This window comes from Phaenicophaeus curvirostris, chromosome 2 (genome assembly GCF_032191515.1).
Source record: "Phaenicophaeus curvirostris isolate KB17595 chromosome 2, BPBGC_Pcur_1.0, whole genome shotgun sequence".
NCBI lineage: Eukaryota > Metazoa > Chordata > Aves > Cuculiformes > Cuculidae > Phaenicophaeus > Phaenicophaeus curvirostris.
In genome coordinates, this window is record NC_091393.1 from 48448906 (window position 1) to 48476483 (window position 27578).

The 27578-nt window shown below is 41.9% G+C and overlaps 1 protein-coding gene across 2 annotated transcripts in view; it reads left to right on the plus strand.

The window, feature by feature from the left end:
- The window catches only part of LOC138717939 (uncharacterized), a 30951-nt gene continuing 3373 nt past the window's right edge, over positions 1–27578 (plus strand). Inside the window, exons 1-12 of one of the 2 annotated variants that reach the window (XM_069851973.1) lie at positions 1–877; positions 3976–4095; positions 5041–5160; positions 5991–6110; positions 10552–10674; positions 11694–11776; positions 17007–17132; positions 17994–18039; positions 19170–19303; positions 23601–23729; positions 25474–25588; positions 26478–26612. In XM_069851973.1, the coding sequence (XP_069708074.1) occupies positions 652–877; positions 3976–4095; positions 5041–5160; positions 5991–6110; positions 10552–10674; positions 11694–11776; positions 17007–17132; positions 17994–18039; positions 19170–19303; positions 23601–23729; positions 25474–25588; positions 26478–26612 (1477 nt within the window). In that variant the 5' untranslated portion in view covers positions 1–651. The remainder of the gene's footprint in view (positions 878–3975; positions 4096–5040; positions 5161–5990; positions 6111–10551; positions 10675–11693; positions 11777–17006; positions 17133–17993; positions 18040–19169; positions 19304–23600; positions 23730–25473; positions 25589–26477; positions 26613–27578) is intronic. The other variant, XM_069851974.1, reaches the window with a different exon arrangement.

Sequence of the window (27578 nt, forward strand, 5' to 3'; positions counted from 1 at the left end):
GGATTTTTTTTCAGTTTTCTGTTCTTGCCGATTTGCAAAGTCTCAGTTGAGTGACTTGTAAGCTGTTTGCCCAACAAGGCCTTTGTTCTGGTCTGTGCTTCAGCAACAACTGGAAAAACCTGTCTGTTTGCTCCCTTTTTCTTTTTTTTTCTTCGGTCTTCCTCTCCCATTGGCAGCTGCAGCTTGTATACATGCAGACAAGGTGGTGCCTATCTTTCATGTGGAGAGCTGCCTTACAAAAACTGAGGCTGTTTTTTCCATTATCCCAGAGGTTTTCTAGCCTCATGAAGGCTTTGGTGGATTCTACAGGAGTTAAACTCTGTTTGTTCTCCACCAAATGTGTTTAGGTCGTCATTTTATTTTTCTTTAGGCAAAGGGAGGGAGTTTGAGCATGTCTCCAGCCCAACCCTTTAAATAATATTTTGTAGACTCTGGGAAACCTGCAGAAACCAGCCTTGCTGTGCAATGTGGCTTTTTGGACACAGAAGCTCGTCTGCTTAACAGCAGCTGCACACAGTGCAGTGTTAACATCCCTAAGACAGGACAAACCCTGAGGCAGCAAGTTGGTGCAAAACGTTGACAAGTTGAGAAGAAACATTTCTTTCCATCTTCCTCCTTTTCCTCTTGCTTTATATTGCTGTTGGATCAAGAATGGGTCAACTGTGTGGACGATGCATGCAGCTGCTGTGGGACTTCGTGGCCTTTGTTCAGAGGATGTCCTCCAGCTTGGTGCACAGCATCAAGAAATGCTTTACCCTGATAAGCAAATGCTCCTGCTTAAAACAAAACAGCTCTAAAGCCAGACAGCTTTACAAGCCCATCCTGCAGCCTCATGAGAGGGTGACAGCACAGGAGTTTCTGCAGCATATTGAAAAGGGTAAGAGGGCATGTTTTTTATGTTTGTTTGTTTCTTAAAGGGTTGTGTAAGAGTAAAGAGATTAATTTTGTGGGTTAAAAAGATTAGTGGCTGAACTGTGTGGCAGGGAGCAGCTTGGTGATGTAGGAAAGGCCAGAGCTACAGAGCCTGTTCTTTGTGCATGGGACACCAAGGACTCAAGTGACATAACAGCTGGATCCAGGTAGAAATGGTCTGTCACTTTCTTGCTGTTCTTTCATCACTGTTAATACATAACTCATGTAAATATGTTTCATAAAATCTTTCTAATAATTGAAATTAATATTTTGAAGTCAGTCACCAAGGTCACAAAGCCGGGAACAGGCTGTGCTGATACTGGATGCTACATGAGCCCCAAGCTGTGAGCAGGCAAATCGCAGTGTGACCCTTGCTGTGTTGTGCACATCTGTGTTGTGCACATCTGTGTTGTGCACATCTGTGTTGTGCACATCTGTGTTGGCTAGATACAGAACACCTGGATATGCACTGTGGGTGTCTTCTCTATGTGTGGGAAAGGACAAGCAGCGTTGGGCTTCCAGGGCTTCCTCAGATTCTGAGCAACAGGTCTGCCTAAGCGCTTTTGTGCAAATACAATTATGGGATTCTGCTTGAATCAAAGTAGATCCATATCTCTTCATGTATCTCCCCTGCTTTACAGGCTACCTGCCTAATTCCCCTGTTTATCTGCTTGTGATGTCTTCTCTGTCCTGTCCTAGGATACAACAATATCCTGCAGTCACAGGGTGTCTGCTTGGATGAGTGTGTTTTGTCAGTTGTCCAACCTAAAATCTTTCCTTGTCTCAAGCTTAGGCAGGGGCTATTGGTTGTTTGGTTTTGTTTTGTCTCATAGCTAATATAGTACATTGCTTTAAGTTTGACAACCTTGGTTTAAAGTTATTACACAAAATCACATAGCCTTCTACTTTCATTTGTGTGAAGGGTGTGGAACACAAACTGTTTCTTTACTTGCCTTCTGAGGGGAGCTATCTTCTGAGGGGAGCTAGGAGAGACGTTTCTCTATGGTGTGACACAGTGAGCGCTGTTTGAAACGATCTGCTATGGAACAACCTTTGGTACAATTGTTCTGATGCTGGTTGTTGGGAACTGGGAACGTGTGTGAATTAGCCTCAGCTGGTGTTAGCTGATGTCATTACCCTGTGAATGTGGGGAGTCCTGTTCTGTTGATATGGTTTACCAGTTGTTGCATGTTAAGCACTGGCTAAATCCTAAAGTCCATATCTTGAACAGGACCAGAACTTTCAGCTCTATGTACAGTAGGGAGCTTCCAGGGCTGAACTTTTTCTCCGAAAGCTAGCATGCTCCTGATTGTGCAGGAGACTATTCCAGCACAGCTGATGGACCAGGTGCAACAAAAAGGTGGTCTGAAAAAATTGTGAAGCCAGAATGACCCTTTGCACTACCTACTAATGTTTTATGAAAAGTCTGAGTGTATGTTCTCTTGAGAAATCCGTTCCTCTCTGAGATGGGTCTTCAAAAGTCTGGTCTACACTGGATCCTCAAGATCTGGGATAAAGCAGCAAGGAGCCTAGCGCTTCTGTGCCAGCAGTGTGCAGACGACAACATGTGCTTTCAGAGAGACACACAGAAAGCAGGAAGAAGAACCAAGGTTAATTTTCTGAGTGGCCAAATCCTGCTGCAAAGACAGATGGAGGTAGGGAAGCCTCACAAAGAGAACCAAGATATGTACCTCTTACTTTAGTACCCACCTCGATATTTTATTCTGAGATGGAGCAAGTTCGTTCTCACTTCCGGACAAGTTATAATAAACAGGGAGCCAGCATTTGGACAGTTTGGGTGCAAGAAGAGACTTCGCAGTTGATCACCATGCTCGGCCCTTAGCTAGGGCAGCAAATGCTTGATATTATAAGCCAGTGAAGGTTTGAGTGGCTTCTGTTTTATCACTCTCTTAAACAAAACCACATAGGTATGTGGGAGATTCAGATAGTCAGTGTGTAAGAACAGAATTAAACCACATGATGAGATTATTTTTTCTCTAAAACCTTGTACATACTGGCTAGTCCTTCCGTTTGTTGTTGTTAATTACTAAACAAAATTGATTTTTATATGAAGCGATTCTCCTCTGAGTCCCACTTACCTAATACTGAAAGTAGGTGTTTATTACTCTTGACATGTTAGCAGCTTCTAATGCCTTGAGATATTGGCTGAGTTTCACACTGAGGCATAAGAGCTCACACTCCTCCCATCCCTCACATCTCTAATCCATGGGAGGTGAAGTAGCTACATCTTGTTCACAAAGATATTTCAGTCTTTAATGCACTGCTTTAATCTATTGTCTGAAAATATATCTTATAACTGTGTGCTCCACCAATTTATACATTACCTTTTCAACTGTTTATACTATTGAGTATTGGTTCAATGACCCTTCTCTTTCCTTTCTTCTTCTTCATTCCATACATTATAAGCACGTAATACAGTGACTCACAGAATTCATGCATGACTGCTGTTGATGCATTCTTGATGGCGATTGCTGAACGTTTGGTTTATTGATAGGGGAACTATCACACTTGAGAACAGGTAGACACATGCTAGAAATCTGAGCCCGAGGCAAGTCCATTTACAATCTGTGTTGCTATTCCCTGAAATCCTTTATTGTAATAGCCAGGATAGGAAACACAGTGAATGTAAAATGTAGTAAATTAAAAATATATACTCCTGCTATAAGCTCATAATTAAAAATACTATGCTCGGTAGAAATATTTTAACTAAGATCTATAATTCAGTAAAAGATAAAGATTTTAATGGAGAACAGGAACACCTGTATCTATACTGGACAGCATAAAAGTGTCTAAAGGTTAAAATTCATATTTTTCTTCCAGTCACTAGCTTTGTGAGCTTCACAAGAGGCATTGATAAGGACAGGTTATTCCAGATTCATTTATTGCTTTTGCTCATGGAAACATGAGTAAAGCAAGACAGGCTTTTAGAGTTGTTGCAGTAGAAAAATCCTTATATGTTTGATTGGCTGTAAATTATAATTTCTTTTTATAAACTGATGTTTTTCAGGTATAATTGAGTCTGTTCTGTCATTGCATCTTTAGGTTTTGAAATGTCACCACTTGGAAGGGACCCTCTGGAAGCCTTGAGGACCTTAGCCTTTTCAGAAAACCCAGGTTTACAGCAATCTGCTGCCCTCTATTACTTGCATATGAGTCATCACAGTAAGTTATCTCAGTACATTAGAAAATTTTCACATAATTATAAATAAAATATTTTTTCCAGTTGTGGGACTTCCTTTAATCCATTTATCAAAGTTCTTTTTCTTTTGTTTTTCTTTCATGTTGTGTTGTTTGCTAAGGAAAATAGAAATGTTGTCATTGCTGTGTGGGCAGGGTCTTTCTGGATTTTGCTATGAGAAGATATCTCTCATGATTATAAAAGACGGTCATAAATGTAATCATAATACTTCTGTAAAATTCAGCAGAACCCAAAGTAGTTAGTCAGTGTATACTGAATCTCTTGAGAGCAACACAGTCAAAATGTAATAGAAGGAAATGGACCTAGCGATCATTTAAGGTTTATATGGTATAATTTTTTTGGAAGAGAATAAAGCTCTAGAGGCCAGATTATAGTGGAAATCTATAAAAGAAACATTCTTTTCTGTCCCAACTATTCTGTGGAAGTACTTGATTCCTGAGGTAATTTGTAAATGCTTAGAAGTCAGCCTGCTTAGCCAAATAAGATTCTACCAAGAGTTTGGGTCCTACAAAAAGGTAGAAATACCAGCAATAAGCAAGTTGTGATTTATTTATTTGTTTTTATTTTAAATTTACTTCAAGGAGAGTATTCTGGCACTTGGCTTGATATCTTTATCCCATGTATTTTTTGCAGGCTAAAAAGTGCAGATAGCCACAACATGAGAACCTGCTATGAGGTGGAATGACTTGTTTGGTAGCAAGATATATTGGTTCTCTTCCCATGATGTTTTTGAATACTTGATTATTCAAAACCTTTTTGGTAAACTTGTTCTATTTTGCTAATAACAACGGAATTTAAATGAAGAGGAATACCACTCAGCATGGTAGCACCTGAGGCTTAGGACCAGTAAGAGAAAGATGTGACCAGTGAATGATGAAATTCCTGACTATTTCCTCTCATTCCTGCAGTGAACATCCCCCTGCCTGCAGAGCATCTGGAACCCTTCTATGCCTTGCTAAGGTCTGCTGACCTGGAGGTGCAGCAGATGTCTTCCTTGTCGCTTGTCAACTTCTTGCTGGAAGGAAATAGTGAGTAATTAACAACACATCTCTATTCAAGTAAAAAAGTATCTCAACAGTCAGACTCAGACCAAAGGAGGGCACATCTAATCACCGAGATCTGCACAAATCCAAATTCCCTTTTTTGCATTCCTCATAGGACAGGTGTGAGTTTGTTTCTGCAAGCCACATAGATTTGTATGGCACCAGGATACACCAGATCCTTCCAGCTAGATTATATCATGTGGCAAGAGATCTTATATCTCTGCAAAGGCTGATAAACTATTCCTAGACTGGTGTGGGAACAGCTATGCTACTCACATTCTTGGATTGGGAGTCCACCACTTACCATTTCAAGCAACAGATACAGCTCTTAGAAATAAAATTTGACTATAAGATAACACTAATTTTCTTGTTATTTATTAACTGGACCATGGTCTTAAGTTGCTTGCATATTAAAAAAAGGTAATGGAATTCACTTTCTCCCTTAGCTAATAGGGCAAGTCTAATTGAGATAGGATCTGGGAGCTGCAGATGAAAACTCCCCAGTAAAGTTTATGTTGCTAAATAGGGCATGAACACCCCACACCACTTCAACATAGCCCTTGTTGCATCTACTACTGTGCTTCCTGGCACTTGGGCTACAACAGGTATTCTATCATGCTATCCCAAACAAACCAAGCTAGAGAGTGAGAGGGCGTTTCAGGCTACCTCCATCTTAGGTTGATTTTGCATAGTCATAATATAGAACCCCAAAGGAAAGGGGGTCTATATTGCATCTAAGGAAGATGTATTCTTTTCACAAAGGCATTAACTATTTACTTCTTGTTTGTTCATTTTTTTCTTGAACTTATGAATAGTTGACAAAGAATTAGTTGTCCAAATGGGTTTACTTGAGCCAATTTTGGATCTGCTTGAGTCAGAGGATCCCACTGTCCAGTGTAATTCCTGTGCCTGCACCATGATTTTGGCTGTTTCAGGTGAGTGTGCTGTTCTTTCCCTTTATCCTTTGCAGTGAATTCGTTCAACTCTTACATCATATGTCAAGGTGTAACAACCTATTTGCAATTAGTGTTAAGAGTCATAAGATGCAGCAGCACATTTTGGTATTCCCACATCATAAATTCAACCTCTTGTGATCCCAGTTAAGATCATTTTCTCAGTATTTCTAACCTTCATTCTCTTATGATTACAAACCTTTTTCTGATTTCCAACCTAAAGGTATTCATGACCAGCTAACTTAATTAGTGTTTACATTGGCTTTTGCTTTAGTAGTTCTGTCTCTCTGATGTCTATGCTGAAGAAGCTCCTTCATTTTACTAGACTGAAAAATCCAAGCTCATTTAAGACTCCTTTTGTAAGCAGTGCTCTCCATTCATCTCCATAGCCTTTCTGGGTGTAAATGATATGTTCCAGAAATGAAATGTAGCGCTTGCATCTGCTGTTTTGTGATACCACAGACCTAAGGCATTGTTATAGTCCCAAGATGTACATAACTGGTGCAGGAGTTCCATTTTGAATTCATTTCTTCTGAAAGAGGTCACCAGAAATGTGCAGTATTTCAGCTAGGGTCTCACTTGTGTCTTTTATTGTGGCATCCAGGGAAATATGTTTTGTGGCGCATCTCATAACATTTGCTTTTTTTGTATTACATTACTTTCTGTGGAATGCAAATTATCTCACTTCAATGTCTAAATTAGGCATGGCCTCACTAAAATTTTAGGTGCTTGACACTAGGAGGGCTTTCTTTATGTATGGTCAGTGGGGTCATGCACCTGTAGATCTACAGAAGGATATCCTTCTACCTGTTTTAAGCAGCCCACACAGAAAGTGACTTCTTTGAGCACCTAAGGATGTTCCTTAGTCCTGAAGGCACTCTGGACCTCCTAGATATCTCTGTCTTTAACCAAGAGTACAGGGAACTCCAAATCTGATCCACCTTGGTTCTGTGTTGAGGGTGGTCACCTAATGCCATTGCACACTCCCTTAAGTGTCAGTGTACTCCTGAGCACAAGTAGTTCGGATTAAGCACTCAAGACGCTTTCAAACTGGACAAGAAGGCATCTGCTGAACATAGAGGTAGGCAGTTCTACTAGTACATAGGCTGGGTTACTGTCTGGGATTTAGATCAGTTTTGAGGATCTCTGTCCCAATTTAAATAGCATTTAGACAGACTGAATCCATTTATTTCTTTTTCAGACTGCATTTAGGTACTACAGCAATGAGACTAAAGCAGGAGGTAATTCTCTAGACAGAATCTTATTTTTAACTTGTGGACTCTGATATCTTAAATGGCCCACTTGAGAAAACTATTCTGTTCAATCATGTCCTTAAAGGAAGCCATTCATGCTTCAGAGCAATTTAAAAAAGATAAATATGAATGCACAATCAAAGATCCTTTAGATAGCTTTTATTTAACTAAATTCTAAATCCAAGAATGGTAATGTGTCTCAGTTCTGCTGCAAGACTGTGTACAGAGTGAAGCTGTTTAGCGATGAGGCTGCAAGTTATATGTAAACTGGGTTGTCTGGTACTTACCTGCTGTAATAGGTAGCCAAAAATAAAAGCAGCAAAGAAACTCATTCAGAGGAAAATTATATGAAGGTCAGTTTGTTCCAGCACTAGCATTTGTTCACGCATTTCAAGCACACAATTGGCAAAGAGTGGAAAGAATTTCTAAATTCAGGTTCTAAAGTGAGTTATACAAAGCCAGCTTGAGTAGATGTTATTGACTTCCTGGCTTCAGAGTGGCACACAAATACATTGTTCCCTTCTAAAATCACTCTAAGGGGAATCAGTGGTTGCTGGAACATCAGCAGAGGGCCCGCATTACTTACGAAAACAGATGGTCCAGGAGAGAAATGTAATACAGCCTACAACACCTATTATGGAGATGATAGTACAGTTACACATTGTGGTGAGATAGATATCTCCATACATTCTGACATAAATTGATAAAATAGTGCTCAGCCACATTATCTGACCAAAACTAGAATGAGGATGGAGAGGAGGATAAGGGAAGGTGCCGCATAGAAAAATAAATCCATCAAACCCACAATAATTTGTACTAAGACTGCAGAGCAGAAATTGTTAGCTAGTGAATGACCCAGAGGAGAAGCCAAAAAAAAAAAAAAGAAAAATTAATTTTTGATCACAGATCTTTCCATTCTTTCCATTGTGTGTGTAACTGTTTGGTCTCTGCACTCTCCCACAATGACAGCAGGTGCTCCAGCCCTTCCCAGGGTGGGCTGGAGTGCCTGGATCTCCATGTGCTGCCTCCCTTCAAAGCAGGCTGTAAGAGCTCATCCTTCCACTGTAGGCTTCCAGTGTTGACCACCACTTCTAAGCCCTCAGGCAGAAAAGCTGTTTGAGCTGTCATGGACATGAAGCCTTTACAGATCAAGCTAGTTATGTTTCTCTAAGAAAGAAAAACCTTTGAAGCACCCAATGATTCATATTCTGTCACATTTTGCCCAAGTTTTCTCTGAATGTTTGTAATCCATTTGCCTAAATGTGGGGGTGATGTTCTCTTCCACATTCACAAATAATCGTGGAGTGTATTGTGTGAAAGAATGAAGGAAGTAACAATATCTGAATTCTCAATCTTTTTATCTCTCTTCTTTACTCAGCTAATTAGAGTTTATATCACACCAAACTGGTTTCCATCGGTTGGAGCCACACAAAAGAATTTCTGCTTCTGCTGAGGGAAACAAAAGAACAATATGCAGGCAGATTAGATTAGAGAAAGGCTTGTCTACAAAATTGGCCAGAAAATTTCACCAGAATAATAGCTTCCCAGGTGGAAAAGCTATTTTTAAATACGTGACTATTTCCAGAACAATTATTTGGCTCAAAAATTAAGGTACTTTTTCCAGAATAGAAGGTGTGAAATAGTCATATGAAGGCAGAAAGGGACTTGTTCTGGAATACTAAACTGATACTGGCTGAGCTATACTTGAATAAATACCCTGCATTATCTGTGTGTGTCATCAGTTCCCCAGTATAGATAGGCTCCAGGTATAGAAATAATGGATTTGTTCTCTTAACTCTCTAAGTTAGCTGGCACCTGGAGAGTTGATCTTCACATTTCTTGTCTTCTTCTGTTTCATGTTTGTCTCAACAAACACCCAGAGACTGGCCATTGTTTAAACTGTCTACAAATGTATATAAACAAAGCAATACTCAAGAAAATTTTTGCAGTCTTCAATAGCAGTTTGACTCTTATGAACAATGAAAAATGTAGACTACAGGTTTTGCTTTTTTGTTTTACAAAATACTCTGCAGAATAGTATGATAATAAGAGAATTCTTCCTTGGTCTAATTCTCACTTAAATCTCATCAAACTCAAAGAATACCACTGCCAACACCTTATTTATTTTTCAGAATTATGCCACTAGAATGATTATAAGATACAAATACAGACAACGTACAGATGTAAATAAGATAGCAAAGGGAGAGGACCATAGCCATCTAAGTGTGGCAGCAGATTATTTGTTGCAAATGTTTTGATGGCCTCATGGTAGAAGGTTAGGGAAGAGCATAACGGAAGGATTCTCTTCTATGCGGCACAGATGAGGCTACCTTCAGCAAGTCCAAAACAAAAGGAGAACTAAAAGCAGATTTCTTTTTCTAAATTGTATTATATATCATAGCATAGTATAACTTTGTCATATGTAGTATACACACATATGCAGTATATAAATGTCATGCAGTAATTCATAGTATGTAGTTAATTTTATAGTGTTATTTAAGCATTATTGTTATTTTTCCCTCAGTTTTTCATCCAGGTGTCTCAAAGGATGCTGCAGATCTTTTTTTTTTTTTTTAATTCTCTTTATATTCTAGGATGTTCATTATCACTGTAAAAGTTAGTGAACTGCCATGCAAGGAACCACCACCACTTCAGAGGAGATACATCTTTTTAAATTCCAGTGGTTAAGTCTTTAGAAACCTCTGCTTTGTTTGTAGCTGTCAAAGGTGACACAGGTTTATTCAAAGAGAGAAATTAGCCCTGATTATACCCTTCTAAATTACCTCAGTCTTACCTGCAGCTAATTATGTAGTTTTTGGTTGGCACATTGTGAATAGCTTGATCAGACATACCAGGGGTACAAAGCAAGTATGACACCTTGCTAGCCTGTTAAAGGGGAGGTATAGTCCTTATATTTTAATCACCCCAGTCACAAGACAAAAGCCTTGAACCAGCCGTGATCATTGAATCCAGAAGTCATGAGTTAGTTTCTTTCCCATTGACCTCTTGGAATTTTTAACAGGTTCTTTTGAGCTTGCAGAGAAATTTTGATATATACCAAAAAAACCAGAGAGGTAAACACTAAAGAAATCTGGTTCTGCTAGTTGTCCTGCTCCTGGCTCACAGAAAGTTGGCAACATCTTATTTCTTTTTCCTATTCTTTTCTCCAGAGTCCAACCGAGAGGCTATTGGTGCTGCCCGAGGAGTTACACCGCTACTGTCTCTTGCCAATTCCTGTGATCCTAGAGTTCAACAAAATGCAGTTGGTGCTATTCTCAACCTCACACAATCAGGTACTTTGTGACTTGCGGTTTATCTAATATTGCTGAAAGAAAATTTTTCATTGATAGAAAAATAATTCGGAAGGCTTAAAGCAAGAGTTAAAGTGTATCTGAGTAATAAATTATTTCTTTTGCATATGGCGTTCATGTTGATACCAGAGGCTGCTGATTTGTTTGGCCTCTCTTTTTTGCCTGGTATCAAAATGAAAAGGCTTGGTTTTCAGCCCCAAGGGACTACTGTATAAGCACTTAAGTCATAAAAGAAATGGAAAAAAATATAATCATTTGTTAAAGAAATAGCTTGGTCTAAAAAGTTAGCAGTACATTTGATAGTACTTTAAAGCTATCTCAGAAGCTTATCCAACAAGGTCAAACTCTAGGAACGTTTGACTTGTATCCCTAACTTGATGTTGGAAGATGCAAACTACAACTATTATTGGCCAGATGTCAAAGGCTCCTGGGATATCTACCAAAAAACTTTAGCAAAAGTGTTATTGGGTCCTCTGCAATAATATGTGCACTACCATACATAACTATGAAACAAGCAGCAGTAAACCTCACCTACACGGCTAATTGATACGGTTGTGAGTAGTGTCTTTTATTTCTGTATGGTGGAAGGGAATGGTTGGCAAGAACTTCTACAGTTGGCTATTACACTTCTGTTACTTTTCAGAATTTTTTAAATAATGTGGTTTTCTTTTAACACATAGGACACGGTGAATGTCATACTGAGGTTTTTCAGCTACTCCAGCAATTCAGATTCTCAGAACATACCATAGAACGAGCAAAGGCTTAATCAATCAGACAGCCTGATAGTCATTTTGCTAAAATGTCTGCATACCGCTATATTACACAAGCTCTAAATTATATATTCTTCGGTCATAATGATTGGCATCTATTTGGACAACACCACGACTCTCTAGAATCTGATGATTGTGCATATCCCATTTGAATGGTGCTTCCAGATGAGAGGGAGGGAAGAGGAAAAGCACACTAACAGCACTGTATTTTTATTTTTTTTTAAATGGCAGAGAAAATTCAACAAGTCATATGCAAGGAAGGAGCCTTACCAGTTCTTGCCCTGCTGCTAGAATCTCTTGACTCAGAAGTGCAGGTATGGTTCAAACAAATCAGGTTTTTAAACACTAGCAGTGTGAATGTAAAGAGACCACGAACCGCAGCATGTAGAAATGAAAAGATGGAGAGGAGGGAATGTTTCTCTAGAGAAGCAGGGAAATATGTGACAGCATCTTGGTAAAACTCAGCTCAGTCAGATAAACAAAACACTCAATTTGTCTAGCTCCACAGGAGAGAATTCATGATACAGAAATGCATCTGCTAGCACACACCAGCACATGCACACAGTTGCTATGCAGTTACCTTCTTGTGCCTTTCAGATCGTCAGACAAGTTGCAGATAGGCCTCTTCCTCTGATGTTGTGTTTTGGGATTTTTTTGTATTCTAACTTTTGATCTTCCACTCTAGGAGATTTTACTAAGTGTTCTGAGGTATAGCTTGCATAGAATTTATTTTTTCTTATGGTACTGGCCCCACTTGTGAAAGCTGCGCTCGAGTGGGGGAACTCCTTCACATGGTGAAGGAGCTAAGAGAGGAGGTGAAGAGGCTGAGGACCATCAGTGAGTGTGAGAGGGAGATTGACCAGTGGAGCAGGACCCTCTCACTAACTCAGCAGCCTGCTTGAGCTAGTGTGTCCGAACATCATCCACCTGCAAACTGCACGGTTGGGGGAACAAGAGATAGGGAGTGGCAGCAAGTTCCTGCCAGAGGAAGGAAACCTGCTCCCCTCACCCAGACAGCAAAGCCCCAGATCCCCCTGGCGAACAAGTACCAGGTGCTGCAGGTGGAATCCAGCCCTGAGGATGAGGATGGTGGCTCCCACAGCCTAGAATCCTTCCCTAGGCTGCACCATTCTCAGAAAAAGATAAAAACATCCTCCATCAAGAAGAAGAGGAGGGTGATTGTTGTAGGGGACTCCCTCCTAAAAGGAACAGAGGGACCCATTTGCAGACTGGACCCGCTCCACAGAGAGGTCTGCTGCTTACCGGGTGCATCAGGGAAGGAGGTAGCTAGAAAACTTCCTTCCCTGGTTCACGAGACAGACTACTATCCTCTGATAGTAGTCCAAACTGGTAATGACAACCTAACAAACAAAAAGGCCAAAGCCATCAAGAATGGCTTCAGGGCAATTGGGAGAATGATGGAGGGCTCTGGGGCACAAGTAGTATTCTGCTCCATCCCAATGCTAAATAGAGAGGAGCGGGAAGCCAGGATGAAGAATTCGATTAATACCTGGCTCCGAGCCTGGTGCGAGGAGAAGGGCTTTGGCTTTTTTGATCATGGGGGGGCTAACGCACCCCCAGGCTTTCTCGCTAAGGGCGGGACACATGGGTCTCCTAGGGGGGCTAAAGCCCTTGCTAGAAACCTAGCCAAGCTCATAAATCGAGCTTTAAACTAGATGTGAAGGGGGAGGGGGTTGAGTCCAGGCTAGACAGGAACGAGCCTGGACATGGGGAATTGGTGATTGGGAGAGGGTGCACGGGTGAGGACCACCAGTACCTCACCACACAAAAAGTGGGGGAGAACACACCTCGGGGTGTTAAGGGAGATGCAGGCACTCTGGTGTTAACTACTCCAGTTACCAGGCAGTTGGGAACGAACCCTGTTCCCTCTAGGAGGGCTGAAGGCTCGGCAGCTCAGCTGAAGTGCATTTACACCAATGCGCGCAGCATGGGAAATAAGAAGGAAGAGCTGGAAGCTGTCGTAGGGCAAGGGGCCTATGATGTCGTTGCCATCACGGAAACGTGGTGGGATGACTCATATAACTGGAGTACGGCTATGGTGGGGTATAAGCTTTTCAGGCGGGACAGGAAGGGTAGGAGAGGAGGCGGGGTAGCCCTCTTTGTAAGGGAGGACTTGGACTCCATTGAGATGGATTGTGGCCATCAGGAGGTTGAGTGCCTGTGGGTCAAAATCAGAGGAGCCCACCAGAAGGTAGAATTTGTGATGGGAGTCTGTTACAGACCACCCAGCCAAGGAGAAGCAGCTGATGAGCTCTTCTATAAACAGCTGGGGTTAATCTCTAGATCAATGCCTCTCGTTCTTGTGGGAGACTTCAATCTGCCTGATATCTGCTGGGTGTACAACACAGCAGAAAGGAAACAGTCTAGGAGGTTCCTGGAGTGCGTGGGAGACAACTTCCTTGCACAGCTGGTGAATGAACCAACAAGGGAGGGTGCCCTCCTGGACCTGCTGTTTGTGAACAGAGAAGGCCTTGTGGGGGATGTGGCGGTAGGTGGACGCCTAGGACTAAGCGACCATGAGATGATAAAATTTTCTGTTCTAGGTGAAGTGAAGAGGGTGGTTAGCAAGACAGTAGCATTAAATTTCCAGAGGGCAGACTTTGATCTCTTCAGAAGGCTGGTTGGTGAAGTCTCATGGGAGACAGTACTCAAGGGCAAGGGAGCCCAGGAGGGCTGGGAGCTCTTCAAAAGGGTGGTCCTAGCAGCTCAGGAGAAAGCCATCCCCATGGTCCGGAAAAAAAGCCGGCAGGGGAGAAAGCCAGCTTGGTTGAATAGAGAGATCTTGAGGGATATCAAGAAGAAGAGAAATGTTTATGGGCTCTGGAAGAAGGGACAGGCCTCTTGGGTGGACTACAGGAGGGAAGTGAGATTGTGTAGGGAAAAAATCAGAAGGGCTAAGGCTCAGCTAGAAATTGGATTGGCCAAGTCAGTGAAAGATAACAAAAAATCTTTCTACAAATATATAAATAATAAAAGGCGGACTAGGGAGACCATACAGTCCCTATTGGACACAGAAGGAACAACAGTAACAGGGGATGAGGAAAAGGCTGAGGTACTTAATGCCTTCTTTGCCTCAGTCTTTAGTTGTAAGGAGGGTCGTTCTGTCTGTGTACTAACCCAGGAGCTAGAGGAGCATAATGAGGCTCCCGTGATCCAAGAGGAGGTGGTCAGAGCCTTGCTAGCCCGACTGGACAGCCACAAGTCTATGGGGCCGGACAGGATTCACCCTAGGGTACTGAAGGAGCTGGCGGATGTGCTGGCCAAACCCCTTTCCATCATCTTCCAACAGTCCTGGAAGACTGGGGAAGTCCCACTGGACTGGAGGCTGGCTGATGTTGTGCCCATCTACAAAAAGGGCCGCAGGGAGGACCCAGGAAACTACAGGCCTGTCAGTCTGACCTCAGTGCCAGGGAAAGTCATGGAGCAGGTGATCTTGAGTGCTATCATGAAGCACATGCAAGAGAACCGGGTGATCAGGCCCAGTCAACATGGGTTCACAAAAGGCAGGTCTTGCCAGACTAACCTGATCGCCTTCTATGACAAAGTGACTCGGCTGCTGGATGAGGGAAAGGCTGTGGATGTGGTCTTCCTGGACTTCAGCAAAGCCTTTGACACAGTTTCTCACAGCGTTCTGCTTGAGAAACTGTCAGCCTCTGGCCTGGACAGGCGCACACTCTCCTGGGTGGAAAACTGGTTGGATGGCCGGGCCCAGAGAGTGGTGGTAAATGGTGTGAAATCCAGCTGGAGGCCAGTGACAAGTGGGGTTCCCCAGGGCTCAGTGCTGGGTCCAGCCCTGTTCAATGTCTTCATCAATGATCTGGATGAAGGCATCGAGTGCACCCTTAGCAAGTTTGCGGACGACACTAAGCTGGGTGGAAGTGTCGATCTGCTGGAGGGTAGGGAGGCTCTGCAAAGGGATCTGAACAGGCTGGACTGCTGGGCAGAGTCCAATGGCATGAGGTTTAACAAGGCCAAATGCCGGGTCCTGCACTTGGGGCACAACAACCCTGTGCAGTGCTACAGACTAGGAGAAGTCTGTCTAGAAAGCTGCCTGGAGGAGAGGGACCTGGGTGTGTTGGTTGACAACCGACTGAATATGAGCCAGCAGTGTGCCCAGGTGGCCAAGAAGGCCAATAGCATCTTGGCTTGTATCAGAAACGGCGTGACCAGCAGGTCCAGGGAGGTTATTCTCCCTCTGTACTCGGCACTGGTGAGACCGCTCCTCGAATCCTGTGTTCATTTCTGGGCCCCTCACCACAAGAAGGATGTTGAGGCTCTGGAACGAGTCCAGAGAAGAGCAACAAAGCTGGTGAAGGGGCTGGAGAACAGGCCTTATGAGGAGCGGCTGAGAGAGCTGGGGTTGTTTAGCCTGGAGAAGAGGAGGCTGAGGGGAGACCTCATTGCTCTCTACAACTACCTGAAAGGAGGTTGTAGAGAGGAGGGTGCTGGCCTCTTCTCCCAAGTGACAGGGGACAGGACAAGAGGGAATGGCCTCAAGCTCCGCCAGGGGAGGTTTAGGCTAGACGTTAGGAAAAAATTCTTTACAGAAAGGGTCATTGGGCACTGGAACAGGCTGCCCAGGGAGGTGGTTGAGTCACCTTCCCTGGAGGTGTTTAAGGCACGGGTGGATGAGGTGCTGAGGGACATGGTTTAGTGTTTGATGGGAACGGTTGGACTCGATGATCCGGTGGGTCTCTTCCAACCTGGTTATTCTGTGATTCTGTGATTCTGTAAATGTCTGGGAAATCTTCCTATTATATACCTACCACAAACACCTCTGACATTCTGCACACTTGACAGAGATCCAATCTTTGTTCAAAAGTATACCGATGGTAAAACTATGAATCAGAGTTGTAAACCTTAAAGTTTGCTAGTTCATTCATTCAGTCCTCTGAGTAGTATAGGATTGCATCCTCCATCAGTTTTGTCATCTCTGTTCAGTTCTCTTTTTTAAATGTCTGAAGTGATGGAGGCTCTGGAATTGCTTTCTGCAAACTGTTTCAGCATCATCAGCTTTCTCTGAGGTTCATCTTCTCTGCAATTCAATCTGTTTCTTCTAATTATACCTCCCTAGTAATACATACTGTTATATGTATAATCTTCTCTGGCGTTGATGTTTAAACACTTTGAAAATTATCTTTTGGCGTGCTAGGGCAATGACTACATCCACCTTGAGGAAATCAATGTAAACATATAATACAGTAGATGCAGATGAGTTAACTTAGGCGCCAGCAACAGGATCATTGCAGCAGCACAGTACATTCCCACGGTCCTAATGGATTTGTACAACATGCAGTGCCACAGCATGACTGCTGTTGTAGCTACAGCAGATTGCTTCACTTTTCCTGGACGAAGCCCACTCATGCTGTTACCACACATACACAATAGAACACTTTTAAGATGAAATAGCACTTTATTTTTATCAGCTCTAAATCTGAGCCTTTCTCCAATTTGTTTTTATTCTCTTCAACATCTCACCAGTGTGACCTCCTCTCTCTCTTTTTGTTTCCTGGTTCTCTGCAGTATTACAGCTGTGCTGCCCTAAGCAATGTGGCAGCCAATGCTCAGCACCACGAGGCGATGCTGAGACCTGGCAATGGATTCCTGCTGCAAACACTCATCTCTCTCCTGACCTCTTCTGTGGACAAGGTAAAACTGTAGCTTTCTCTTTGTGTAAATGCTTATCATCAGAGTAGAGCTAGGGGTCTACTCAGAAGCTAGGGCTTCCAGTTTCAGTCTTGCACAGTTTTGCTCGTGTGCTGTACAGTTGCCTATGTGGCATCTTTACCATAAGAAAAGACACATTTACTAGAACATAATAGGTTCTACAAGGTCAGCATATGGAGAATGAGAAAGGAAATCATTAAAGTTGTTCCACAGCCCTGGACACTTCCTTGAGACTAGGGTGGCCTGCATTCTTTAAACACCAAACTATGTGCATAAAGTGCTCTTGTCCAGGCTCTAGACTATCTTTGATCATTGTGTCTGGAGCATCTATTATGCTACTTTTTTCGTTTCAGTATCTGTAACTTTGACTATATGTCTTCAAAGAACAAAATCTTGAAAATTTTGCTTTGTGGTGACCCACACCAAGGGAACTTATATAAGCCACAATTCAGGATTTAAAGGGTGGAACATTTTCAGTATAGGAAGGAGGTGAAAAAAGAGGCAAAGCAAGTGAAACAAAATCACTCCCTTCATTTTCCTACAACCTACCTGACAGTCCTAAAATAAACAAACATCTGAGCCCTATTGGCTCTCCCTCATCAACAACACAATGACTGATACAAGAGGAGGAGGTTGGAAAAAATTGATTGAAACTCGAAACAAACACATAAGTCCCATAGTTTGTGCTCTGAAGATAACGCAATAACTTGCTAGTTTTGCCTTGTTTATTTTGCATACAATAGGCAAGAACATCCATTACTGAAACCACTCTGTTTTTCTCTCCTCTCTCGTTTTCTTTCTCTTTTTTTTTTTTTTTTTCTTTTCCCTTTTTGGCATAAGCAGGTTTCAAGCCAGGCCTGTGTTTGCCTAAGAAATCTGGCTACCAGTGGTAAGCAATGTATTGGAGATAAACAAGCCACACTTCCTTTTTCTTTCTCTCCCTACCTTTCAGAGTGAACATTTGGCTGGACATCTTCCATATTAAAAGCAAAGAGATATCCAATTAAAATGTGGAAAAGAGGGTGTTAAAGGAAGAAGGAGGTGCAGGTTTACTAACTAAACCAGCCTCAGAGCTCCCAGATAGTGAAGGGAAGTATCTGGAAAAAGTGAGAGACAGCAGAGGTCTTATGCACAGAGCCTTTGCAACTGTATTATGTTTTTCTCCCTTCTGTGTTTCCTCAGAATTAAACCTGATTAGGACAGAATGTCTCCTGAAATTGCTGCTTGAGTGGGAACCTGCTCTCTCCCAAGGCATGAATCTGTCTGTCATTAAATACCGTTTTCTCCCAAGCATTTGTCATCCTCTTAAAAAACTGCATCCTATTAAATGCCTAAAATCCATTTGTACAGCATACTTAGGAGATGAAAGCAGAGGACTAGCATGCTCAGCACTAGAGCCCTAGGGGAGAGTTGTTCATCTACAAAACACAGAGATGCTTCATTTTCAAGCAATCACAATTATAGTGGGGCTGGAAGTAAAAGAACTGCGGCACTGCTTCATGGCGTGGTTGAAAACGCCTAGTCAGCTTGGTCTATTAGGACAGCTGCTCCATCTACTGGGTGTTCTGTCATTGCTTTCAGTGCCCAGAAGCACTGAAGTTGCAGGGACAAATGGGATATAAGGATTCGGCCAAAACGGCATATATCTCTCCCCTGGCTAACTATAACTTCTTGTCAGTTGTGCGGGGCTTGAGGAGGTCTTTCTGTCTGTGCAGCAGAAGCTGCCAACTTCCTACCAAGCCTTATGCAAATGAAGGACTCAGAAAATTCTCCTCATTTCTTCTCATTGAGGTTTAGACACCAGCTTAAGGGTGCCCAGAACTATATTCTGCTTTCAAGCCTGTATTAATCCTTTGGCAAAATGAGCCAATACAAATTAGGGTTGTCCCATCTCACAGAGATAAGAAGGTCCATTCTAATTTCATCACTGAAGCACAGTCAAATATTTATGAATCAGGGCCTGAATGCCTCCCTCTGATGCTCTAAAGCTCCCTGACCTTGGTCATTTTCCCAAACCAGTGGACATCCAGGCCATGCTGGTTGCTGAGGATGTTCTGCCCAGGCTGCACACTCTTCTGACATCTGGCAGCGAGGACGTGCGTCGTGCCTCTATCGCTTTGCTCTGGATACTGTCCCAGCACCCGCACAACCAGGTAAGGGAGGTTATTTCTCAAGACCAGAGGGAAAGTGTAGCTCTGGTCACTTCCTGGATTAACGTTCTGTTATGGCAAAACTGCAAATGCAACACAATTTGTGAATGACTACTAGATCCCATGAGGCTTTTTGACCGTTCTCTCTCCCACCCAAAATGACAGGGGTTTGTCTGCTGCATCTGTGCTGTTGCTAGCTACCTGAGAAACCCATCTGTTGTGGTGAATGGGATGCAAAGGATTCCAAAGTTAATTGGATTACCTGCAAGGAGACTAAGGGGAGGGTAGAAGGCGAGATGGGTGTCATAGTCCTTGGATAAGTGGACACTGTCCTGCACTCCTTGCAGCTCCCCGTGGTCTCCAGTTGGGTGTTATTAGAGGCAGGACACACACTTAGCATCATGAGAGACTGCAACCACGGGAGCAGCTCAGGAAGCTACTCCTTGGCTACAGAGCTTCCTCACACATTGAAAAGCATAGAAACTAATTTAGTGTGTGCATTTAAAGTGCATCAGTGCAAAGTAAAGTGAAAAAATACATTACTTCCCGATGTGGACAGTTATTCAAAAGTACATTTGGATAAATTTAATGTCTTTTGCATTAGGATCAAGACAGCAAGGAGGGGAGCTAATACTATTTCAAATCTTATCTGTCGTTAGTTAATTTACCAGGACTTTCCTGTGTCTCCTCATGTCCATAGTTAGAGAACAGTTCTTTAGCCTGTGTTCAGGGTGAACACCACCATTAACAGTGCAACACTATGCAAATACATTAAGAAGTCTGACTACAAATGAACTACAGCAAACAAACAAAACAGACATCCCTGCTGTACTTTCATCCTTCACATAAAAAACCCCAAACCAGTAAGTAACTACTGACAAGTTATTATTATTATTAAATGTGCTTTTCCATTACAATAATTAAAGACATCCTTAGGAAAACTGATAAGAAAGGTTTCTGATTGCTGTCTTAAGTTAACAATAACCTTTTAAGACAGTCAGAGTTTGGGTGGATAAAGCAAAAAAAAAAAGTCAGAACCTTTCCTGCCATGTTGCTTTAAGCAGTAGTGACAGACAGTCTGAGTAACCACAGCTGGGCTTAGGTGCTTCTCGTGGCTGAAATACATTCAGTCTGATTTGAAATGTCCTCTGGGTACTGGAAGCTTGGTGCGTTACATCTCACTTGCACACATACACAGTACAGTATGAATCATAGAATCACCAGATTGGAAAGGACCCACTGGATCATCGAGTCCAACCATTCCTATCAATCACTGTGGCCTCGATCACAAGGACTTGGGTCCCGCAAGTATGAATTAAATTTCACTTCCTCAAACTTAGAGACATGATGGAAAATTGGGTAAGGTCAGTGCCTGGGAAGCAGCAACTAGAGCACAGAGCTTTCAAAGGCACTGTAGCTTCCCAGGTTTTGTGCTGGCTCCACTAGCACCAAGTGTCCTTATTGCTTGCCAAACTGCCTCATGCAATCAAAACACAATTTGCTCTCAACAAGCTTCCAGTTGAAATACATTGTTACCTGGAGGCTATTTACACAGTAAAAAAAAGTTACTTAATTTTGAGTAATGAGGCATTCTGCTGAAACATTGTCCTCACTCCTATTTACTTTTCTTGTCCCCAAACACCATTAACACTTTTTGTTCACCTGGAAAAGAGTATCCCCAGCTCCTTTCCTCCCTGATCCTGAAATATGTCTTTACCAGTGCTTCAGACCCTCATCTACAAAAGGCACAGTGCAGCATCAGTGGGAATAGGCAAAATCACCAGGAGCTCACACTTGTTACAACAGCAGTGAAACAGGCTGGTGTTTGAAGGGAAAGGGTCAGCAGCAGGAGGCTGGAAAGTACAGCATCACCCTTGAGGATTTTTTCTTTAGTGAGAAGTATCTACAAGTCAAAATTTGTTTCAGTGAGCAAACACGGCTCTCTAACTACTGAATGTTGCTGCTTTGTGCGAGTGAGCCCTGGGCATTCTGAGAAGAGGCTGACCTCTCTTTACTCATATCCTGCCTCCCCACCTCCATGCCTTTTCTGGCCTGTTTTTCAAATCTTTTCAAGGTTTCTTTCTCTAGCCCAGGCTGAATTCTCAGTGACTGAAAGGAGGACTTCTCCATGGGAACAGCTGTTGGAAAACAAACCACTGAACAAAGCTAACCTTTACAACCAAGTGATGCTTGAATTATTTCAAATACTACCCAGGATACAATAGGGCAGAATCCATCTGCCCTTTCGTTACCATGAAGCAAGGCCCTGGGAATGCTTCACAGGAGCTCCTGTCCCTGCTTAAACCTCTTTTTTTTGTGATCCCTTGGCCAGGCTGCTGAGAGCAATTCCCAGCAAGTGCTGGAAAACTTCCCTCTTGAAGGGGGAATTTTATTCAGTTCTCCCAAGCACAGTCCAACCCTGAAACACTAAAGAAAGGGTCAGACTTTGTGAGAAAACAGCCTTTAAAATCACATTCTTTTGAGCAAAGACCTGGAAGTCAGGATGGCAGGGGTCTGCCTACTCTAGATTATGTCACTGACTTTCCTCTCCCAGTACAAAATAACCTTGCCTTCTCATCTTGCTACCTAAACAGGTAAACAGAGGATAATACCTGAAATCTCTGGATAAGGGGCATGAGTGCAGCACTGGAGTTCTAAGCACAATTGCTGCTGGAACGTTTGTTTGTTTGTTTAAGATTTAAAAAAAAGAGAAATATTGGGAAAAATTAGATCAATATTCACCTGAACCACCCAGTCCATTTTTACTCAGAGTTTTCTCTTGATTCTCATATGCTATGCAGTATTGAGCCAGAAAACAAAATCTGGATCTCAGCCATATACCAGTCAAAAGAATAGGTTCAGCAAAATTTAAAGCACTGTTGCTTGCTAATCTAGGTCCTACACACACAGAAGATTTTGGCAAGGAAGTCATTATATATTAGAAAGTTCATTTATAGTCTGTAGATTATTTCCTCCTCTCAGGCTATAACAAATCAGATAGTGGTACCATTGCTGATAGGATTACATGGAAAAGAGGATGCTTGGTCCAAAAGCACATTAAAGAGTCATCAATGGTAATTAAATTGGATTATCTAAAACTATTATTTCTGAGTTTGAAGAGAAGGAAAAAAAAACGCACAACCATATCTGCATATAAGATTCTTTAGATGCTCGAGTTTAGCCACAGCACTGTCCTTTCCATCTATTTGCATGTTTTATTTTAGGATTACTGGTTGTGACAGTGCTTAAAAAGAATGTAAGAGAAGATGTCAGCTGATATTAAAAGAAAATAAGATACCCTTCTGCAATTTAACCAAAGTAAAAGAAAGATGCAACTTAAACTAATTTTAAAAGACAGATGCCCTTAAACACTGCTTCTGTTGTCCTGACATTACACAGTTTTCAGAATTATGCAATTTTTTCTCAACTGTATTTAGGACTGCTTTGTTTTATACTGAACACACTTGCTAATGCATCTCAATTCTTAAGTAGCACAAATATAGTTCATTACTAATAAATACAAGATCTGCATCAAGAAATCAAAATCCTAATGAAAAGAAACAAAGAAAAATGGTCCCAAGAGGAAACCTTTTGCTTTTAACTGTAGACCTAGCCCAAAGCCTGCTAAGATCAGGTTTCTCTTGTGAACAGCAGAGTCCTCTTAATCCATACTCTTAATGATGAAACTACCTGGGCAGTAAGCCAAACTCAGATCTGAATATTAGTGACAATTAGAGGAAGACCACATTTAGAAAGAGAGGGAACCAGTAGAGTCCTCTAGAGTATCCATTAGACAGCAGAGAAGTATATGTATAAATCCAGAAGATGCTGTTCAGAACAAGTTACCAAATTGGTGCCTGATCACAAATGGATCTAAACATACTGTTCATTACTGTAGCTGAGGTAAATTGCAGAGGTACTTGAGGACACTCTGCTGCTGCTACTTCATCTACTTTTTGCCTTCCACACCTATCCTGATCACTTCCCCTTCGAGTCAGTATTACATGTCCTTCTCTTGACTGCCAACAACCTCTGGGAAGTACTTGATGCAAACAAAAATGAACTGCTGGACCTTAAAGACTCCAGCTTTACATAGCCAGTGCTCTGTAGATCAATGCCAGTCAGTAGGCATATTTTGAGAGAAAAAAGCACTGGACTCAGCTGCTACACTATTGGTTTTAAATGAGCTCAGTAATGCTCTTTTTTTTCAGAGCTGTGATGCAACTTTCTATAGTTTGCTGTGAAATTGCTTTGTGTTACCTGTACTGGATGTAATTGAGATGCTGGTTGCTCTTCTCAGGACACTCTGTCATGTCCTGAGCTTCTACAGAGCCTGGGGATGCTACTGTTGGCGCATAAGACAGACCCTGTGATTGTTGGCCATACTGCTTGTGTCATCAAAAACCTGAGCCTTTCCAAAAACAGACAGGTATGTACTCAATATTTTTCACCAAACTAAAGCCTGGGAGGTTGCAGTTATGTTTATATCAAATTACAATTACCTACAGAAAGATTTTTTATTTGAATGAAATGTACACCAAGGATACTGTGCACAGAACTGTGTGTATTAATAAAAGGACCCACTGTACCATAATGACAGGGGGCCTTATTCACATTTTTCCAACGCAATACAAAAATGCTAATGAAAATAAGATATGCCTAATTTTTCATACGAGTGATGTGGTTACCCAATCTGACTGACTGCATCATAGGTATAAAACATATATCTAGCAAAGGCATTTCATACTGATGAAAGGAACCATCTGGGAAAATCTGAGGTTTGTTTGAAATGGAATCCTTCTTTCCTAACTCTCACTCTTCAGCTGCTCCTAGTTATCCATTTCTGGGTTTCAACATTGATCTAATTTCACTTCCAGTTTGTTAAGTATAACCCCAGCTACTAATACACATTTTGCCTATTTGGCGAGAAACCAGTTGTGCCACAATGCTATAAGGATCTCTGTTGCTGACTTTGCTTCTAATGAAATCCATACCCTCAGATGCACTTCCTTTCTTCTTCTAACCTTGATCAAACAGCGCCATTAGGAACAATCAATACGAGGGGAAAAAACTCATCCAAATCCTTCTCTCTTCTTTGCCCCACTTTCTAGCACACAATTCTGAGATTCGGTTCCTGTTCTTTTTCTGTATTGTTCATGATCCAGTTACCACTAGTTCCACAGATTTAAACTAGCCAAGCCAGGTTTCCAGGGTCAATTCTAAGGAACCAACCCCTAAAACACGTAAGCCCTTAGCACAAGGGGGAAAAAAAAAAAAGTGTTGTTTTTATGCCAGCAGGCCAGAGTGTGGAAGCTTAAAAGGCAGCACCCTTGAATCCAGCTTTGACCTCTATGCAGCAAGCTAAAAAACTGCAGTGTAAAATGAGCACACACACAAAAAAAATTCCTCTCTGTTGTTGATAGTCACCTGAGCTCCCTAATGGAGGTATGAGTAGCTTCCATTATTAGGACCTCCCAAAGAGCTGATGATTTTGTGATTCAACTTCACTCATAACCAGTCTCCTCCAGGTGACTCATTCAGGATTCTTTCCTTGGTCTCATGTGCTTTTAATCCAGGTCAGTGCAGGCTAGGTCTCCTATCTGCTTTCCTACTTGGTCTCTAAATATATATCCCTGTACAATGGCATACTGGCCAACATTACTTTTAGTATAGCAGATTCAGCCTAAAAAATAAGGGATACACAGAAATGTTTTATTAATGTCATATCACATTTTTGCACATTAAAGCATTTCAACCATCAGAAAGTTTTCAAAGCCCTGGAGGCAAATAAGAGAAACTGAAAACTTCCACATTTCCCAATGCTTTGCCCTGGAGCACACAGCTTTTTCAGTTCTCCATCAAGACTTGAGCAAACGACAGCTTAATACTAACATACAGCCTCATACAGCAGCAATACATCAGGAGATTCTTTGAGCTCAGTGATCTGTGATCATGAAAACACACCACAGACAGAGCAAGCTCTGGGAAATGCCTAAAATCAGGTGATCTCCGAACAATCCAAGGCAGTTGTTGTGGCAGATCTGGGAGAAGATATTTCCATTATTGATGTTTTAGCCTCCAGTAGAGCCAAGAGTTATTCAGTACTTCTGACATCCTCAGGCACCACTAAAATATAGTGTAAGTGCTAAACATAAATCTCTTTATTGTTGCAGAGAATCATTGAGAGCCCTTGTATTGAAGGTCTCCTCCAGACCATGCTTTCTACTGACATTCAAGAAGACTCTCTTCATTGTGTTACATCTTGCCTGGCTGAGCTGACAAAGCAAGGTAGGGAAATTATGCTGCCATAAATGGCTTAATTTGAGAAGTGTATGTATCTTTTATTAATCCTAATGGGAGGTGAAGAACGGGTGGATGTACAGCTCAGGTCTTTACCTTTAAATTCATGGGGAGTTTTTGCCATAAGCATCAAGACTAGCAAGATCCAACTCACTGGCCTGATACATGGGTTCCATTGTTTGCACTTCTTTCTGTTGAACTGCTTAAAGTGTTTTACTCAAAAATTTGTGGTGAACTTTACTTTACATGGCCTGTCTACTTTTATTTGTAATCACCCATTTTTTCCAGCTGAATTCCTTCCACAATAGTAGAACCTATAATAAGAAGAGGAAAAGACTAAAATACAAAGTGGCTCTTTCACTTAAATTTTTTTTGCACATAGATTTTAATGAGAGATCCCAAATTATTGCCCGTGGAAGGTACAGCACTCCTCATGGCAGAGAGGATCAGTGTAAGCTTGCCCAGCCTGTCCCAGCCCTGGATATTGTCTGTCAAACATTTAATCTCTTGTATCTGGTGTAACTGGCATCCAACTGGCTGCATGTCACATTTAATTTTGCAAGAGGTTCCCAGCAGCTGCTGGACAGACCAAGCTCACTAGGCAAGAATGGACCTACTACATAAAACGATTCATTCTTTCAGAACACAAAATCAAGAAAACAAAAACCCACCAGCCCTTCTATGAATCAAATCCATGTTCCTACAGTACTGAAAGCATAAACTCAGGACAAGTATGCACAAGTTCAACACTTACTTTGCTTCTCCAGCTGCATGGACTTCCTGTTCAGGCAATACGGTTTTTGGCAGGCCTCTCACCTTCATTTCTTCTGCACTGGAGCTTCTGTTTACAGGCTACTCTCATCTTTTTGTCTTCCAGAAGGAGTCACATTGTGCATGGTCCAACGGATGGATGAACCCTTGACAAAGTGCTTGGTGAGACTGTCTGGCCAGCTGGAACATACTGAGACATCCTTTCAAGCTGCCTCCATCATCCAGCACATGATAGGTCACGGTAACTGTCACATAGCATTAATGGTGCTTTCAAAGATATTTATGGCTGTCTGGAGTGAAATGAACCTTTTCCCAAAGGAGCTAACTGTCAGGCGCCGAACAACATTTAACATTCCTATAGCATCCTCTACCTGGCCTCTACAAATTTATTAACATTAAAGCACAAACTTCAGACAAGAGGCATTGCTGCCTATTTGACCCTCCTTCTCAGTACATACAATATGATGGTATTCCCCACAGGTAGGAGCAGAGGTTAGCAGAAACAATTAGAAGGGGATTGTTGCGGTCCAAAATTTTAGATCAACTCTGCTCCCTGACCAGCAAGAGGAAAGCATCTTGCTGAACCACACACTGATGTTGTAATTCTAGACTAGATTAGCAGAAGCAGTGAAGTAAAGTAGCTTTTCAGAATGTAGCCTTTAAGTTTCAGTGAGAGAGAATGAAAAGAGCATTACTTTTACCTGCAGAAAACAGCCTTGTACTGAATACACTTGCCCCATGCAGCTGAGAGGCTTTAATATTGGCAAGAAAAAGGTGTTCAGATGATTCTTAACATGTTTTCTAGAAAGGGATGGTTAGATTTTAATCCTTAGATGTGAGAGAAACTGAAGTGCATAATGAGTCTCTACAAGGGAAAGCACAGATCTATTTCAATTCTATGATCGAGGATTTGCAACAGGGAAGACTCAAGTAGTCCGTCAGCATAATTGCATCACAGATGGGTCAGCATGACAGGCTGATCAGTCAGAAAGTGAGTGTGCACCTCAGACAAGGACCAACTTCCTAGCACAGCAGCCTACTCAGCATTTTATTTACCTGAAGTATCAGTGATACCATTAGAGGCTGTAGAACGCGGAAGTCCTTTGCCATTCTTTGTAGTAAGATTGGCTGTAGCTGAAGGCAGATGAGTCATTAATCATCTTAAATGTCACAAAAATCAGTTTTCAAAGTGTTTCAAAGGCTGCTA